The sequence below is a fragment of the Prionailurus viverrinus genome, chromosome B4 (assembly GCF_022837055.1).
Source record: "Prionailurus viverrinus isolate Anna chromosome B4, UM_Priviv_1.0, whole genome shotgun sequence".
Taxonomy (NCBI): Eukaryota; Metazoa; Chordata; class Mammalia; order Carnivora; family Felidae; genus Prionailurus; species Prionailurus viverrinus.
Genome location: NC_062567.1, coordinates 100,120,358 through 100,137,748, shown reverse-complemented (window position 1 = coordinate 100,137,748; position 17,391 = coordinate 100,120,358). Strand labels below are relative to the sequence as shown.

The window sequence follows — 17,391 nt, the reverse complement described above, 5'->3', positions numbered from 1 at the left end:
ACTAAAATATTGCCTTATTTTTTCACAGTTTTCTGACTTCTGCTTAGAGTTTCCTATAGTTTGGATTTCATGATTGCATCTCCATGGTGGTTATCTGATGAGAGTTTATGTCCCCCCTCTATTTTCTGTAATTAGTAGTTGGATCTAGAAGCTTAATCAGATAAAAGGTTCAGTCTTTGTTTTTTAAACTCATTTCATTTGTTCAATATCTCCACTATGTTTTTAATGTTATATTTATTTGTCATTTATATATAATAATATGCTACTGTTTTAAGAATACAATTTGATGAATTTTGACAAATGTACAGATCTGAGTAAACCATCATGAGAATCATATAGAACATTTCCATCACTCCTTCTGCCCCTTTCTCATCTGCTCCTTCTTCTCACACCCAGCTCCTGGCAACCACTGATCTGTTTTCTGTCATTATGATTTTGCTTTCTCTGGAATTTTATATACATGGAATCATACAGTATATAGTCTTCATTTTCTGGTATCTTTCACTTAGCATCATGCTTTTGAGATTCCATTCATTTTGTTACTGAGTTAGTTTTCTGCTATATGGCTATACTACTATTTATCTGTTTACTAGTGGTAGACTTTTGAACTATTTGTAATTTTTGGCTATTATGAAAAAAGTTGATTATTTTTCATACAAGTTTTTGTGCACGTTTTGAGTGAACATGTTTTTATTCCTCTTGGTAAATAACTAGAATTGCTGGGTCATATGGTAAATGTATGTTTAAGTTTATAAGAAATTGTCAAACTGTTTTCTGTGTTTAATTTTTACCAGTGATAGGAGATATTCCTATTCCTATTCCTAGGATGTTTGAAATCCTCAGTAACGCTTGATATTATCAGTCTTTAATTTTAATCATTCTGATTAAAGTACAGAGTCTGCTTAGGATTCTCTGTCTCCCTTTCTTTCTGCCCCTCACCCATGTGCACACTTGCACGTACTCTCTCTCTTTCTTTCTCTCTAAAATATAAACAATAAAAAAAATCCTGATTTCCTTTTCACTTGGTTACTTTTGTCAGATTTGTAGCGATAATCTGAATAATTTTTTAGGACATATATAGAATTTTAAAGTTAGTAATGTGTTGTTAGGAATGAAAATCATATCTTTGTTTTGCTCAGGGGTTTTACTTGCTGAAATATTAGTGCTATAAAATGCAGCTTTGGGAAAAGCAAAGAACTTGATGACAATCAGTGATGCTTATTATTTGTGTTTCAAACTGTCATTTCATAAAATTTGACTTTTTTGGTTTCAATTTAAAATAATTGTTAACCTAGTTCTAATGCATTTCTCTTTTGTAATCTGTGTAAAAGGAGAGAGTAATGTTTACATGATTACATTCATCTAGAAATGAGAGCTGGGAAGAGAGATAAGGAATTCAGTTCCACAGTATTGGTATAAATATAATATAAAATCAGTGTCTTTTTCTTCTTCTCTTTTTCTCTCAGATAAAAAGCTTGTACTTAGTAGAAAGAAACTTTAAAAAATGCTTACGGTTCTTTTTGGTTCTCTTTTGCTAGTACTTATTTAAAAATTACTGTTGGGGGGGAGGGGTGCCTGGGCAGCCTATTTGGTTAAGTGTCTGACTGTTGATTTCGGCTCAGGTCCTGATCTTGCAATTTGTGAGCTTGAGCCCTGCATGGGTTCTGCGCTGACAGTGCAGAGCCTCTTTGAGATTCTCTTTCTCCCTTTCTCTGTCCCTCCTCTGCTTGTTCTTTCTCTCTTCCTCCCTCTCTCTCTCTCTCTCTCTCTCAAAAATAAGTAAACTTAAAAAAAATTTTTTTATGTAACTGTTGGGCTGTTGTGTTTTCATATTCATTGTCTTCCATGTACATTTTAATTTCCTCCTTAATTTATTGGTTAACCCGTTCTTTTAGGATGTTCTTTAATCTCCAAGTATTCATGGTCTTCCTGAATTTTTTCTTGTGGTTAATTTCGAGTTTCATAGTGTTGTGGTCTGAAAATATGCAGGGTATGATCTTGATCTTGTTGAGGTCTGATTTGTGTTGCAGTCTGCGATCTATTCTAGATAATGAATGTTAAATGTGTACTCAAGAAGAATGTGTATTCTGCTGCATTAGGATGAAATGTTCTGAACATACCTATTAAGTCCATCCGGTCCTGTGTGTCATTCAAAGCCATTGTTTCCTTGTTGGTTTTCTGCTTACATGATCTGTCCATTGTTGTAAGTGGGGTGTTGAAGGTCCCCTACTATTATGGTATTATTATCAATGAGTTTCTTTTATGTTTGTGATTGATTTATATATTTGGGTGCTTTCACATTGGGGGCATAAATATTTACAGTTGTTAGATCTTGGTGGATAAACCCCTTAATTATGATGTAATGCCCTTCTTTATCTCTTGTTACAGTCTTTATTTTAAAATTTAGTTTGTCTGATAGGAGTATGGCTACTACAGCTTTCTTTTGGCAACCACTAGCATGGTAGACAGTTCTTCCTCCCCTTACTTTCAATCTGCAGGTGTCTTTAGGTCTAAAATGGGTCTCTAGTAACCAGCATATAGATGGATCCTGTTTTAGTATACATTCTGATACCCTATGTCTTTTGATTGGAGCATTTAATCCATTGACATTTAGAGTGAGTACTGAAAGATATAAACTTAGTGGCATTGTGTTGCCTGTAAAGTTGGTGTTTCTGGTGATATTCTCTGGTCCTTTCTAGTCTTTGTTTCTTTTGGTCTTTTTTGTTTTGTTTTGTGTTTCCTCCACTCAAAGGGTCCCTCTTAGAACTTCTTGTGGGGCTGGTTTAATGGTCACGAACTCCTTTAGTTTTTGTTTGGGAACCTCTTTCTCCTTCTATTTTGAATGACAGCCTTGCTGAATGAATAATTCTTGGCTGCATATTTTTCTAGTTCAACACATTGTATATATCCTGCCACTCCTTTCTGGCCTGCCAAGTTTCTGTGGATAGGTCTGCTGCAAACCAGATCTGTCTTCCCTTATAGGTTAGGGACTTTTTTTTTCCTTTGCTGCTTTCATAATTCTTTCCTTGTCTGTGTATTTTATGAATTTGATTATGATGTGCCTTGGTGATGGTCAGTTTTTGTTGAATCTAATGGTAGTTCTCTGTGCTTCTTGGATTTTGATGTCTGTGTCCTTCCCCAAATTAGGAAAGTTTTCCACTATAATTTGCTCACATAAACCTTCTGCCCTTCTTCTCTCTCTTCATCTTCTGGGACTGCTATGATTTGGATGTTATTCTTTTTTTAATAAGTCATTGATTTCTCTAAGTCTTGTATTGTGATCTTATTGCCTTTGTTTACCTGTTTTTCTGCTTCATTATTATCCAAAATTTTGTCTTCTATATCGCAGATTCACTGCTCTGCTTTGTCCATCCTTGTTGTCGTGGCATTTGAGATGCAGCAAAGGCAGTCATAAGAGGGAAGAAAATAGCAATCCAGGCCTTCCTAAAGAAGGAAGAAAGGTCTCAAATACACAACCCAGCCTTACACCTAAAAGAGCTGGAAAAAGAACAGAAAATAAAGTCCAAAACCAGCAGAAAAAGGGAAATAATAAAGATCAGAGCAGAAATCAGTGATAGTGAAATCAAAAAATGTTCAGAACATTTCATCCAGATCAATGACCAGGAGCTGGTTCTTTGAAAAAAATAACAAAATTGATACACCCCCTAGCGAGACTGATCAAAAAGAAAAAGGGAAAGGGCCCAAATAAAATCATGAATTAAAGAGGAGAGAGCACAACCAAACTGCGAAATGCTAACAATAATAAGAGAATATTATGAGCAATTATATGCCAGCAAATTGGGCAATCTGAATGAAATGGACAAATTTCTAGAAACATATAAACTACTAAAACTGAAACAGGAAGAAATAGAAGATTTGAACAGATGCATAACCAATAAAGAAATTGAATCAGTAATCAAAAATCTCCCAACAAACAAGAGTCCAGGGCCAGATGGCTTTCCAGGGGAATTCTACCAAACATTTAAAGAAGAGTTAACTCCTGTTCTTTTGAAGCCATTCCAAAAAATAGAAATGGAGAGAAAACTTCCAAACTCATTCTATGAGGCCAGCATTACTTTGATTCCAAAACCAGACAAAGACCCGACTAAAAAGGAGAACTACACAGCAGTTTCCCTGATGAACATGAATGCAAAAATTCTCAACAAGATACTAGCCAACCAGATTCAACAATACATTAAAAGAATTATTCACCATGATCAAGTGGGATTTATTCTTGGGATACAGGGCTTGTTCAGTATCTACAAATCAATCAATGTGATGCATCACATTATAAAAGAAGGATAAGAACCACATGATCCTCTCAATAGATGCTGAAAAAGCGTTTGACAAAATACAGCATCCTTTCTTGATAAAAACCCTCAAGAAAGTAGATATAGAAACATCATACCTCAAGATCATGAAAGACCTGCCACTAATATCCTCAATGGGGAAAAACTGAGTGCTTTCCCCTAAGGTCAGGAATACAACAAGGATGTCCACTCTCACCACTGTTACCCAACATAGTGTTGGAAGTCCTAGCCTCAGCAATCAGACAACACAAAGAAATAAAAGTCATCCAGATCGGCAAGGAGGAAGTCAAACTTTCACTCTTCACAAATGAAGTGATGCTGTATGTGGAAGATCCAAAAGACTGCTAGAACTGATACATGAATTCAGCAATGTCGCAGGATATAAAATAAATGCACAGAAATTCATTGCATTTCTATACACAAGTTATGAAGCAGCAGAAAGAGAAATCAAGGACTCGATTCCATTTACAATTGCACTCAAAACCATAAAATACCTAGGAATAAACCTAACCAAAGAGGTGAAAAATCTGTACACTGAAAACTGTAGATAAAAAACAGATGAACGTAAGGAAGGGAAGCAAAAACAATGTAAAAACAAAGGAGACAAACCATAAGACACTCTTGAATACAGAGAACAAACTGAGGGTTGTTGGAGGGGTGTTGGGTGGGGAAGAGCTAAATGGTTGAGGGGCGTTAAGGAGGACCCTTGTTGGGATGAGCACTGGGTGTTATATGTAAGCAGTGAATCACTAAATTCTATTCCTGAAGTCATTATTATAGTATATGTTAACTAACTTGGATTTAGATTTAAGAAAACAATAAAAAAAAGAAGAAAAAAAAACATTTCAGATAAAAAAAAAATAACTGTCAGGATACCTGGCTGGCTCAGTAGATGGAGCATATGACTCTTGATCTTGGGGTTGTGAGTTTGAGCCCCATGTTGGATGTAGAGAATACTTAAAAATAAAAAATCTTAAAACATAATTCTGTCTCTCTTAAGGATATCAGTTGGCTGTGCACTTTGAGAAATACTAATGTTTGCAAGAAATAGAAGTAGAAAATGTCTTAACCCACCTTGGTCCATTAACTCAGTTCTTTTTTACTTTCATTCTTATTTCTCACCATTTCTAGCAAAGTGTTCCTCCAGGTGTATTTATCCCAGTTATGTAAGATAGCTTAAAGAATTTTTAGGATGCTTGTTGCCAGAAGAACCTTGGAGGGAAGTTGTGATTCATCAAGTAATCACTTTTCTAGAAGCTGCCTAGAATGTAAGATGCACACACTGTCCACAGAGATAGTATGTGTGATGAGTAGGTTCCCGGGTCAGTAGGTGACAGCATTGCCATGAGAAATGCTGTTTTAAGTTGGGGTACCATTGCCCATCCCCCTAATTTGTCTCATCTTGTTAACTCATTCATTCATTTAACATTTGCTGAATTTTTTTCTTCTTTTTAATTGGCTAGCAAGGGAGTCTACATTTATCGATGTAGTGGAAGGAGGGAAGGTGGTTAGTATCGAGAGACTGGATCTCAGCAAATGAAAACAAGGAGAAATAAAATATTATCCCTGTGCCCAGGGAGTTCATGGCTACTTGCTTCAACTTTTACTTTCTATCTATGCTACTCTAGGATATAAGAGTTCTAGCTTTGTGTGACTGACATTCGATCTTATGGTAAGGCATTTTTGCAGTCCAGGTACTGGAGAATGAGTGATGTTTGCTTTCCTAGAGTAGAAGGCTAGAGATAAGACCACTCTTTATTTTTCCCAGATCTTATTCTTTTGCTTGTCAGCCCGCACTCTGCATTAAATGATTGATCTTTTACTGTATTCTTTTTTCCTAAGGGCCTCAATTGTACAGTTATTATTGTGAATTTATACATTTTAATGTTAACGAGTGAATGTTCTGTCATAACTCTTTTCAGAAAAGTAAGTTTTCTAGATGCATCATGTATTTATACAGATGACCCACTCTACTTTCCAAATAAATTCCCTTAAGATATTGATTGGAATTTTTATTCAACTTACAAATTGATTTTCAGATTATTGATATCTTCACAATATTAGGTTTTTCTCCATTTAAGAATAGGTTTTAGTTTATATTTCTCAGCAAAGTTTTATAGTTCTGTTTCATAAAGGTTATTGTTTTTTATACTTATTATTATAAAATTATACAATCTGACTATTGATGTTACTTTGGGAAGCTGTTTTTTCATACTTACATAAAAACCATCGTAACAAGCTCTAATAATTCTAAAATATTTTTATGTATTATCTCAATGAAATTATATGATCTGAGGTAAAGGGATTTTGCTTTCTTTCTAAAGTTGAAATTGTTTATTACCTAGTTTAATCAGATAGCACTCCCAGAGTGATGTTAACAGCTATCTTGATAGTGGAATGAATATGAATGTTTTAAGTCTGATTTTGCTTTTAAATTTTGTGGATATTTTGCCATTAAACATGACACTATCTATTGGTCTGAAAAAGTTTTTTAGAGAGTTCTAAGAGAGATTATTTTTCTAATCAGGACTAATTTCTTCAACCTGGGTACCCTTTACAAGATTTCTTTTGTTGTTTCTGTTGCCCTGCTAGGATACATTATTTTTCATAGGATCGAATTGCCTACATTGTTGTCTACTCCACTTTTGACCCCTGTTAATTTCCACTTTGAACAGCTGTATACAGGTTCTGTTCCCAAAATAAGTTTCTTTTATTTGTTTGTTAGAGAATCTTCAAAAAAATTTTTTTTGACATTTATTTATTTTAGAGAGAGAGAAAGAGTGTGAGTGGGGAAGGGGCAGAGAGGGAGACACAGAATGTGAAGCAGGCTTCAGACTCTGAGCTGTCAGCACAGATCCCGATATGGGGCTCCAACTCATGAACCGCGAGATAATGACCTGAGTGGAACTTGGATACTTAAGCGACTGAGCCACCCAGGCATTCCTAGAGAGAGAGAGATTTTTTTTTAAATATAATTTATTGTCAAGTTAGGTAGCATACAGTGTATACACTGTGCTTGTTCTTGGCTTCAGGAGTAGATTCCCATGAATCATCACTTACATATAGCATCCAGTGCTCATCCCAACTCAATGCCCATCACCCATTTTCCTACCCCCCCCCCCCATCAACACTCCTCTCTATCTTTAAGAGTCTCTTATGGGTTTGCCTCCCTCTCTGTTTGAAACTGTTTTCTCCCCCCTTCCCTTCTCCCATGGTCTTCTGTTACATTTCTCAAGTTCAACATATGAGTGAAAACATGATAGGTCTTTCTCTGACTGACTTACTTCACTTAGCATAATACCTCCAGTTCTATCCACGTTGTTGCAAATGGCAGGATTTCATTCTTTCTCATTGCCAACTAGTATTCCATTGTATACATAAATCACATCTTTTTTTTTTTTAAGTTATTTTTAAGTGTTTCTTTATTTTTGAGAGAGAGGGAGACACAGAATCCAAAGCATGTTCCAGGCTCTGAGCTATCAGCACAGAGCCTGATGCAGGGCTGGAACTCACAGGCTGCAAGTTCATGACCTAAGCCGAAGACAGACACCCAACCGACTGAGCCACCCATGTGCCCCTAAACCACATCTTCTTTATCCATTCATCAGTTGTTGGACATTTGGGCTCTTTTCATAACTTGGCTATTGTTGAAAGCACTGCTGTAAACATTGGGGTACATGTGCCCCTATGAATCAGCACTCCTGTATCCTTTGGATAAATTCTTAGTAGTACTATTGTTGGGTCATAGGGTAATTCTATTTTTAATCTTTTGAAGAACCTTCAAACTGTTTTCCAGATTGGGTACACCATTTTGCATTCCCACCAACAGCGCCGGAGGGTTCCCATTTCTCCACATCCTGACCATTTCTGTTGTTTCCTGAGTTGTTAATTTTAGCCACTCTGACTGGTGTGAGGTGGTATCTCAGTGTGGTTTTGATTTGTGTTTCCCTGATAATGAATGATGTTGAGCATCTTTTCATATGTCTGTTGGCCATCTGGATGTCTTCTTTGGAAAATTGTCAATTTATGTCTTCTGCCCATTTCTTGACTGGATTATTTGTTTTTTGTGTGTTGAGTTAGGCAAGACTCAAGAAGCAAGAAGCTGCTGCAGCTGAGGTCAAAGAAATCGTTGCCTGTTTTCTGTAGGGTTTTGATGGTTTCCTGTGTCACATTTAGGTCTTTCATCCATTTTGAGTTTATTTTTGTGTATGCTGTAAGAAAGTGGTCCAGTTTCATTCTTCTGCATGTTGCTGTGATTCAGTTCTCCCAGCACCATTTACTAAACAGACTGTCTTTTTTCCAGTGGATATTCTTTCCTGCTTTGTTAAAGATTAGTTGGCTATGTATTTGTGAGTCCAGTTCTGGGTTCTCTATTCTATTCCATTGGTCTTTGTATCTGTTTTTGTGCCAATACCATATTGTCTTGATGATTATAGCTTTGTAATACAGCTTGAAGTCCGGGATTGTGATGCCTCCAGCTTTGGTTTTCTTTTTCAATATTACTTTGGCTATTCAGGGTCTTTTGTAGTTCCATACAAATTTTAGGATTGTTTGTTCTAGCTCTGAGAAGAATGCTGGTGCAATTTTGATTGGGATTGCTTTGAATGTCTAGATTGATTCGGGTGGTATTGGCATTTTAACAATATTTGTTCTTCCAATCCATGAGCGTGGAATGTTTTTCCATTTCTTTGTGTCGTCTTCAATTTCTTTCATAATTTTTCTATAGTTTTCAGCATACTTATGTTTTACATCTTTGGTTAGGTATATTCCTAGGTATTTTATGGTTCTTGGTGCAGTTGTAAATGGGATTGATTTCTTAATTTCTCTTTCTGTTGCTTCATTATCAGTGTATAGAAATGCAGCTGATTTCTGTATCAATCTGGTTTTGTATCTGTGACTTTGCTGAATTCATGTATCAGTTCTAGCAGCTTTTTGGTGGCGTCTTTTGGGTTTTCCATGTAGAGTATCATGTTTTCTGCAAAACGTGAAAGTTTGAGTTCTTCTCTGCCAGTTTGGATGCCTTTATTTCATTCTGTTGTCTAATTGTTGAGGCTAGAACTTCTTACCCTGTGTTAAAGAACAGTGGTGAGAGTGGACATCCCTGTTGTGTTCCTGATCTCGGGGGGATCCTCTCAGTTTTTCCCCATTGAGGATGATACTAGCTGTTGACTTTCTATATTATGACCTTTTTGATGTTAAGGTATGTTCCTTCTATTCTGACTTTCTTGAGTGTTTTTATTAAGAATGGGTGCTATATTTTGTCCAATGATTTTTTTTTCAGCATCTGTTGACAGGATCATATGGTTCTTACCCTTTTTTCTACTAATGTGATGTATGACATTGTTTGATTTACGAATATTGAACCAGCCCTGCAGTCCAGGAATGAACTTCAATTGATCATGGTCAACAATTCTTTTTATGTGCTGTTGAATTTGATTTGTTAATATCTTGTTGAGAATTTTTGCACCCATATTCATCAGAGATATTGGCCTGTAATTCTCCTTTTTAGTGGGGTCTCTGTCTGGTTTGGGAAATCAAGGTAATACTGGCTTCATGGAATGAGTATGGAACCTTTCCTTCTGTTTCTATTTTTGGAACATCTTGAGAAGGATATGTATTAACTCTGCTTTATGTGTCTGGTAGAATTCCCCTGGGAAGCCATGTGGCCCAGGACTTTTATTTGTTGGGACATTTTTGATAACTCATTCAATTTATTTGCTGGTTATGGGTCTGGTCAAATTTTCTATTTCTTCCCCTTTGAGTGTTAGTAGTGTGTGGTCGTCTAGGAATTTGTCCATTTCTTCCAGGTTGTACAGTTCTTTGGCATATAATTTTTTATAGTATTCTCTAATAATTGTGTGTATTTCTGTGGTGGTGTTTGAGATCTCCTCTTTCGTGATTTTATCTATTTGGATTCTCTCTCTTTTCTACATTGTGAGAAGTCTGGCTAGGGGTTTATCAATTTTGTTTATTTTTTCAAAAAACCAGCTGTTAGATTCATTGATCTGTTCTCATGTTGTTGTTTTTGTTTTTGATTCTATATTGTTTATTTCTGCTATAATGTTTATTATTTCTCTTCTGCTGGCTTTGGGTTTGTTTGCTGTTTTGCTTCTAGTTACTTTAGGTGTGAGGTTGGGTTTTGTGTTTGGGATTTTTCTTATTTCTTGAGATAGGCCTGGTTTGCAATGTATTTTCCTCTTATGACTGCCTTTGCTGCATCCCAAAGGGTTTCAACTGTCATGTTTTCACTTTTATTTGTCTCCATGTATTTTTAAATTTCTTCTTTAATTGCCTAGTTGACCCATTCATTCTTTAGTAGGATGTTTTTTAACCTGCATGCATTTGGAGGCTTTCCAATTTTTTTATCTTTCCAATTTTTTTTCAAGTTCATAGCATTGTGATCTGAAAATACACATGGTATGATCTCATTTGTTTCATATTTATTAAGGGCTGTTTTGTGACCCAGTATGTGATCTATCTTGGTGAGTGGTCTAGGTGCACTTGTGAAGAATGTGTATTCTGCTGCTTTTGGATGAAAAGTTGTGAATATATCTGTCAAGTCCTTCTGGTCCAGTGTATCATTTAAGGCCATTGTGTCTTTATTGATTTTCTGTTTAGATGATCTGTCCATTGTTGTAAGTGGAGTACTAAAGTCCCCTGCGATTACTGTATTTTTATCAATAAGATTGCTTATGTTTGTGTTAATTGATTTATATACTTGGGTAGCCCCACATTGGGAGCATAAACATGGTTAGCTCTTCTTGATGGATAGACCACATAATTATGATACAATGACCTTCTTCATCTCTTGTTACAGCCTTTAGTTTAAAATCTAGTTTGTCTGATATAAGTATGGCTACTCCAGCCTTCTTTGACTTCCAGTAGCATGATAGATGGTTCTCCATCTCCCTACTTTCAATCTGAAGGTGTCCTCAGGTCTAAAATGAGGTTCTTGTAGACAGCATATAGATGAATATTGTTTTTTATCCATTCTGACACCCTGTGTCTTTTGATTGGAGGATTTAGCTCATTTACATTCAGAGTTATTATTGAAAGATACGGATTTAGTGTCATTGTGTTACCTGTAGGTTTCATGCTTGTGATGTCTCTGGTCCTTTGTAGTCTTTGTAGCATTCCACTCATAGAGTCCCCCTTAGGATCTCTTGCAGGGCTGGTTTAGTGGTCATGAACTCCTTCAGCTTTTGTTTGGGAAAGTCTCTTCTCTCTCCTTGTGTTCTGAATGACAGCCTTGCTGGATAAAGGATTTTTGCCTGCATATTTTTCCTCTTCAGCACATTGACTATTTCCTGCCACTGTCTTCTGGCCTGCCAATTTTCACTGGACAGGTCTGGAACTACCCTTATGTGTCTACCCTTGTGTGTTAAGGCCCATTTGTCCCTAGCTGCTTTTATAATTCTCTTTATCTTTGTATTTTGCCAGTTTCACTGTCATAGCCATGGTGAAGACCTATTCTTGTCGAATCTGAAGGGAGTGTTCTGTGCCTCCTGGATTTGGATGTCTGCTTCCTTCCCCAGATTATGGAAGTTCTGAGCTATAATTTGTTCAAGTAAACCTTCTGCCCCTTTCTCTCTCTTTTTCTTCTGGAACTCTTATGATACGGATATTATTGTTTCATTGAATCACTTAGCTCTCTAATTCTCCCCGTGGTCTAGTATTTTTTTTTATCTCTCTTTTTCTTGGCTTCATCATTTTCCATAATTTTATCTTCTCTTTCACTTATTCTCCCGTCTGCTTCCTCTATCCTTGCTGTCATTGCATGTAGTTTATTTTGTACCTCATTTACAACATCTCTTAGTTCATTGTGACTATCTCTTAGTTCCTTGATCTCTGCAGCAATAGAGTCTCTACTTTTTAAAGCCTAGCTGTTAATCTTATGACTATTATTCTAAATTATCGATCAGATATATTGTTTATATCTGTTTTGAGCAATTACCTAGCTGTCATTTCTTCCTGGAATTTCTTTTGAGAATTCTGTTTCATCATTTTGGCTAGTTTTCTGTGCCTTATGTGTTTTAATAGCTTATTGTGTGTCCTGCACCTGCAAACACTATTATATTAAAAAAGGGTCATAAACCATCCAGGGCCTGGCCCTTTAGGAGGTGATTTTTGGAGTGTGTTGCATGCTCTTTGTTGTTGTGACTGGTTGCTCTATCTCCCTACTCATGATAGTGGTTTGGACCTGCCACCAGCTGTGATTTGATTTGTTTGTTGAAGTAACAACGAATTTTTTCCTGGAAAAAATTTAAAAAGGGGTGGTGGTGGTGGAAGAAGCCTTATGCCATATAAAGAGAGAAATGATAGGGGTGGGGAAAAAGAAAAGAGAAGAAAAAATTGACTAGGCAGGAATTAGAGAAAGTATACAACTTAATCCAGAGAGAGAGGAAAATGAAGGAGATACAGAAAAGGGGTAAAAAGAATAGATTAAAAATGTCCACTTAAACAAACCAATGACCAGAATATTCAGAATAGGGAAGGGATGAACTAAGAGGAAGAAAGGGAAGGAAAAAAGCCTATCTACATATCTAAAATAAGAATTAACCAAGAATCAATCAGAAAATGCAAAACCACTGGACTGGTATCTGATTGTGCCTTGGAACCAGTGGTTGCGCTGGTCAAGAGGTGGGGCCCTCTGGTTCAGTCAGTGTGAATCTTGCGTCGATACATATGTAGCTATGAGGCATGGGGAGGCGTGGTTTGGTGTAGGCAGTCCTGCCTCCGCGCTGGGGGCTGCAGTCCTGTTCCCTGAAGCCCCACTTTGTTGGTGATGGGGAGAAAAATGGCAACACCCCATTCTTTCTTTCCCTGACCAGGTGTCCCAGACCACACTGTTCAGGCCATTTTCACAGTGTTGTGCACGTGCGAGCGGGCTCTTCTGTCCGGCTCCAGTTTGCTGTGCTTTCCAGGTGCTCAGCTGGGATTCAAACCCCAATGTCTTAAAGGATCCTGCTCCGCAGGCCCTGGTTATGGGGTAGTGCCACTCCCCCCAGCCAGCCTACAAAGGGCCTCTGACTGGCTGGTGCCTGCAGGGTCTTTTGTTCTTGGAGCTATCTACCTTCTTCCCACAGCACTCAGGGAGAGGATTTTTCTCTCTGACTGTGCCTCTGACTTAGCTACTGAGCCCAGGGCTAGCTCCTGCCCACCCTCCCATCCCCCGCCAGGTGTATGTACAGGGTGGCCGGCCCCAGTCTGGTAGAAGCCCTGCAACCCTGGATCGAGTTATAAATTGATTACTTCTCCATTTTTTCTATTCCCCGGTCCGTGGTTTTTCTCTTGTCCAAGTACACTTCTACAGCCTCTCTTTCTCTTCCTTTTGTCTCTCCACAGAAGGGGATCCCTCCCCTCCATGTCTACACTGCCCATTTTATCTCCCAATTTGCAATAACGCACCTATGGTCTGTCAGGTTGTCCCTGTGGGCCCCCTGGGGATGTTTCTGTCCTTCTTTCGCCAAGATTCCTAGAATTCCAAGTCTTCTGGCCTCAATAGTGCTGTGTTTGATGGATGAGGGAACTTTGGATCCCTGTATTTCTCCTCTATTTTGATTCCTCTAGAGAGAGAGAATCTTAAGCAGGCTCCGTATTCACCATAGAGCCTCATGCAGGGCTCAATCCTGTGACCCTGGGATCATGACCTGAGCTGAAATCAAGAGTCGGACACTCAACCGACTTAGCCACCCATGTGCTACCCCCCCAAATCAGTTTTGATCATGTTTTACTTATATTCTGGGGAATTGTGGCAGTGTAACTTCTTTCTGTGTTATGTAGTGGAAAGTCTATACTTCTCAAGCTATTTATGTTCCTTGTGATCAGAGCATATGCCTTTCAAATCCTCACCTCTCTCAAGAACTATGAAGGGTCTGAGGTCTCACCCTGCTTGCAAGTTAACATTTAGCTTCCTGTAGTTTCATGGATCATGGCAGAACATACTAGTCTCCTGTGTCACACACACGCACACATGCACACACGCACAATCTTCCCACTGGTCTAAAAAGTCCACGTCTTGGTTATATCTTTTGTTATTCTCTGAAAAGAGGTAAACATCATTTGTTTACTTGTTGAATGAATGTAAGAAAAGAAGAAATGAATCTTACCTTTAGGCAAACCCTGTAACTGCCATTTGGAGTCTAGAGAAAAGGTGAGTTATCAGGGGTATGAATGTGGAGGTTGGAATTTGAAGCAGATAATTTAGTTTACAGGAATTAAATGTACATATTGCTGTATGCACAGATACTTCTTTAATGTTATCAAATGTGTCTTCACATACTGTCACAACATTCTGTTAATATTATATGGAAATAAAATGGAAACTATTCTTTCTTTCAGTGCTTAGACGAATATGAAGACGATGAAGCAGGGCAGAAAGAGCGGAAACGAGAAGATGCAATTACACAACAGAACACGATGCAGAATGAAGCTGCCAGCTTATTAGATCCAGGCAGTTCTTATCTGCTACAAGTGAGTATTTATTTAAATTTAATTAAAAAAAATTATCTTGGGGCACCTGGGTGGCTCAGTTGGTTAAGCATCTGACTTTGGCTCAGGTCATGATCTCATGGCTTGTGGGTTCTAGCCCCGTGTTGGGCTCTGTGCTGACAGCATAGAGCCTGGAGCCTGCTTCAGATTCTGTGTCTCTCTGCCCCTTCCCTATTCGTGCTCTGTCTCTCTCTCTTTATAAGATAAGTAAACATTAAAAAAACAATTAAAATTAAAAATTATCTTAAAAATTTATTTTTTAAGTAAATTACTTTTTTAATTAATTTGCTTGTTTTTTTAAAGTAAGCTCTATGCGCAACATGAGGCCTGAACTCACAATTCTGAGATCAGGTTAGGTGTTTACTGACTCAGCCAGGTGTCCCTAAAAATTTCTTGTTTAATTTTTTAATTTTACAAATGAATATTTAAAAATACCAGGATATCAGTTGCTATTTTAACAATAATTTTAAGTAACTCTAATAATTTTTTCCTTCTCCTTTTGGTTGCATCAGCTCCATTTAAGTACTTTCAATGGATTTAACCACTGATTTTCCTTGCATCCAAATACTTTTTGACTGTGTGGTTCTTTGTTCCCAATCAGTGAATATCTGCTGTCTCATTAAGCAGGTTTAAACAGTATCTGTTGTAAAGTAACAGGAAAAATAATTACCTTTTTGCTCTTAATAAAGTTAGAATTAGTAAGTATGAGTGGACACTTCTGCCAGAGGCTGATAATTTCATTAGAATTATGTAGCAAATAAAGAGTTGTATCTAGTTTATACAAAGTCAGATATTTAAAATTTTTTTTTTAACGTTTATTTATTTTTGAGACAGAGAGAGACACAGCATGAATGGGGGAGGGGCAGAGAGAGAGAGGCAGACACAGAATCGGAAGCAGGCTCCAGGCTCTGAGCCATCACCCCAGAGCCCGACGCGGGGCTCGAACTCGCGGACCGCGAGATTGTGACCTGAGCTGAAGTCTGACGCTTAACCGACTGAGCCACCCAGGCGCCCCAAATATTTAAACATAGTAACAAAATACCATATGTAGTGTGAATTGCCAGAAACATCTATACTTCTATGTAATTATACAAATACATTTAAACTCGGTTTCAAATTAGCTGTTATTTTGGGTTTTTGTGGCAAAGAAAATTGGGAGTTGATGGTGTCAGAATGCCTCAGTATAAAGCAGATTACTCTGTTTAAATTGTAATTTGGGATTGGTCTTGATATAATCTAGTATTACATTGATTTGCTGACATTTTGAGATCCTAGGCCACTGTGTCATCTTTTCAGAGTTTAATTTAGACTTTTTATTTAAAATTTTTTTTTTAAGTTTATTTATTTAAGTAGTCTCTACACCTAACTGTGGGGCTTGAACTTACGACCCTGAGATCAAGAGTTGCATGCTCTTCTGACTGAGCTAGTCAGGCACCTCCAGTTTTGACTTTTTTAAAAGTTTTTTATTATGATATCATTTTAATTTACTTTATTTTTTAACGTTTATTTATTTTGAGACAGAGAGAGACAGAGCATGAATGGGGGAGGGTCAGACACAGAATCTGAAACAGGCTCCAGGCTCTGAGCTGTCAGCACAGAGCCCGACGTGGGGCTTGAACTCATGGACCACGAGATCATGACCTGAGCCGAAGTCGGCCGCTTAACTGACTGAGCCACCCAGGCGCTCCTATGGTATCATTTTAAAAGGAGTTTCTGAGCAATACAAACATCTCCCCATTTTACTGATGAACAAAATGAAATATAAACTTCCCTATTAATTGGCAAGGTTATGATAAAAAGGCTTTTTTTTTTTTTTTTTTTTTTTTTTTTTTTTTTTTTTTTTGGCAGAGAGAGGCAAAATATTTTGAAGTAGTTTGGAAACACAGATGCAAAACTGCTCTTTGAGTCAGAGATACTGACAGGAGGGCTGATGAAGTGATCCAGGTTTATCTGCGCCTCCGTATCCAGGTACTAGAAGTACCTACCCTGTTATAACATGGTGTGAGCTGATAAGCAGCACTTCTCTCAGTATCTCTGTAAACAAATTTATCTTTATATGTATGTCTGTATGTCTATACACATATCCCTATATACATACCACTGTTTTGTTCTTTTCCCTTAATATTGTGGTGAGACTTCAGTATTACATAAAGGACTTCCCTATTACTTTTTGCAAATGGAGAATGTTCTATGTTATAGATGTACCATAATTTTTCTAATTTCTATTGATGGCTATTTAGGTTATTTATAATCTTTTACTATTACAACCAGTGTGGTGGTGAAAAACTTAAAATACATATTGCTTTGCATATATGTGTATGTAAATCAGTAGGATAAAATCCTAGCAGTGGAATTTCTGGGTGAAAAGGAGTGTGCATTTGTAATTGTGATGCTATTTCCAAAATGTTCTTTGCAGTATGGCCATTTTTTCATGTTATTCAGAGCTCTTCATATATTATTTTCAGTGGCATACAGCTTTCTTTCTTTCTTTCAGAGAGAGAGAGAGAGGGGGTGGGGGCACAAGTGAGCCAGGGGCAGGCAGAGAGAGGGAGGGGAGGGAAGGGGGAGAGAGAAAGAGAGAGAGAGAGCA

General features: G+C 37.4%; 1 protein-coding gene across 2 annotated transcripts in view; it reads left to right on the top strand.

The window, feature by feature from the left end:
• The window catches only part of PAWR (pro-apoptotic WT1 regulator), a 190,571-nt gene that overhangs the window by 59,914 nt on the left and 113,266 nt on the right, over positions 1 to 17,391 (top strand). For both annotated transcript variants that reach the window (XM_047865731.1, XM_047865730.1), the window contains exon 2: positions 14,652 to 14,783. In XM_047865731.1, coding sequence (XP_047721687.1) covers positions 14,652 to 14,783 — 132 coding nt within the window. The remainder of the gene's footprint in view (positions 1 to 14,651; positions 14,784 to 17,391) is intronic.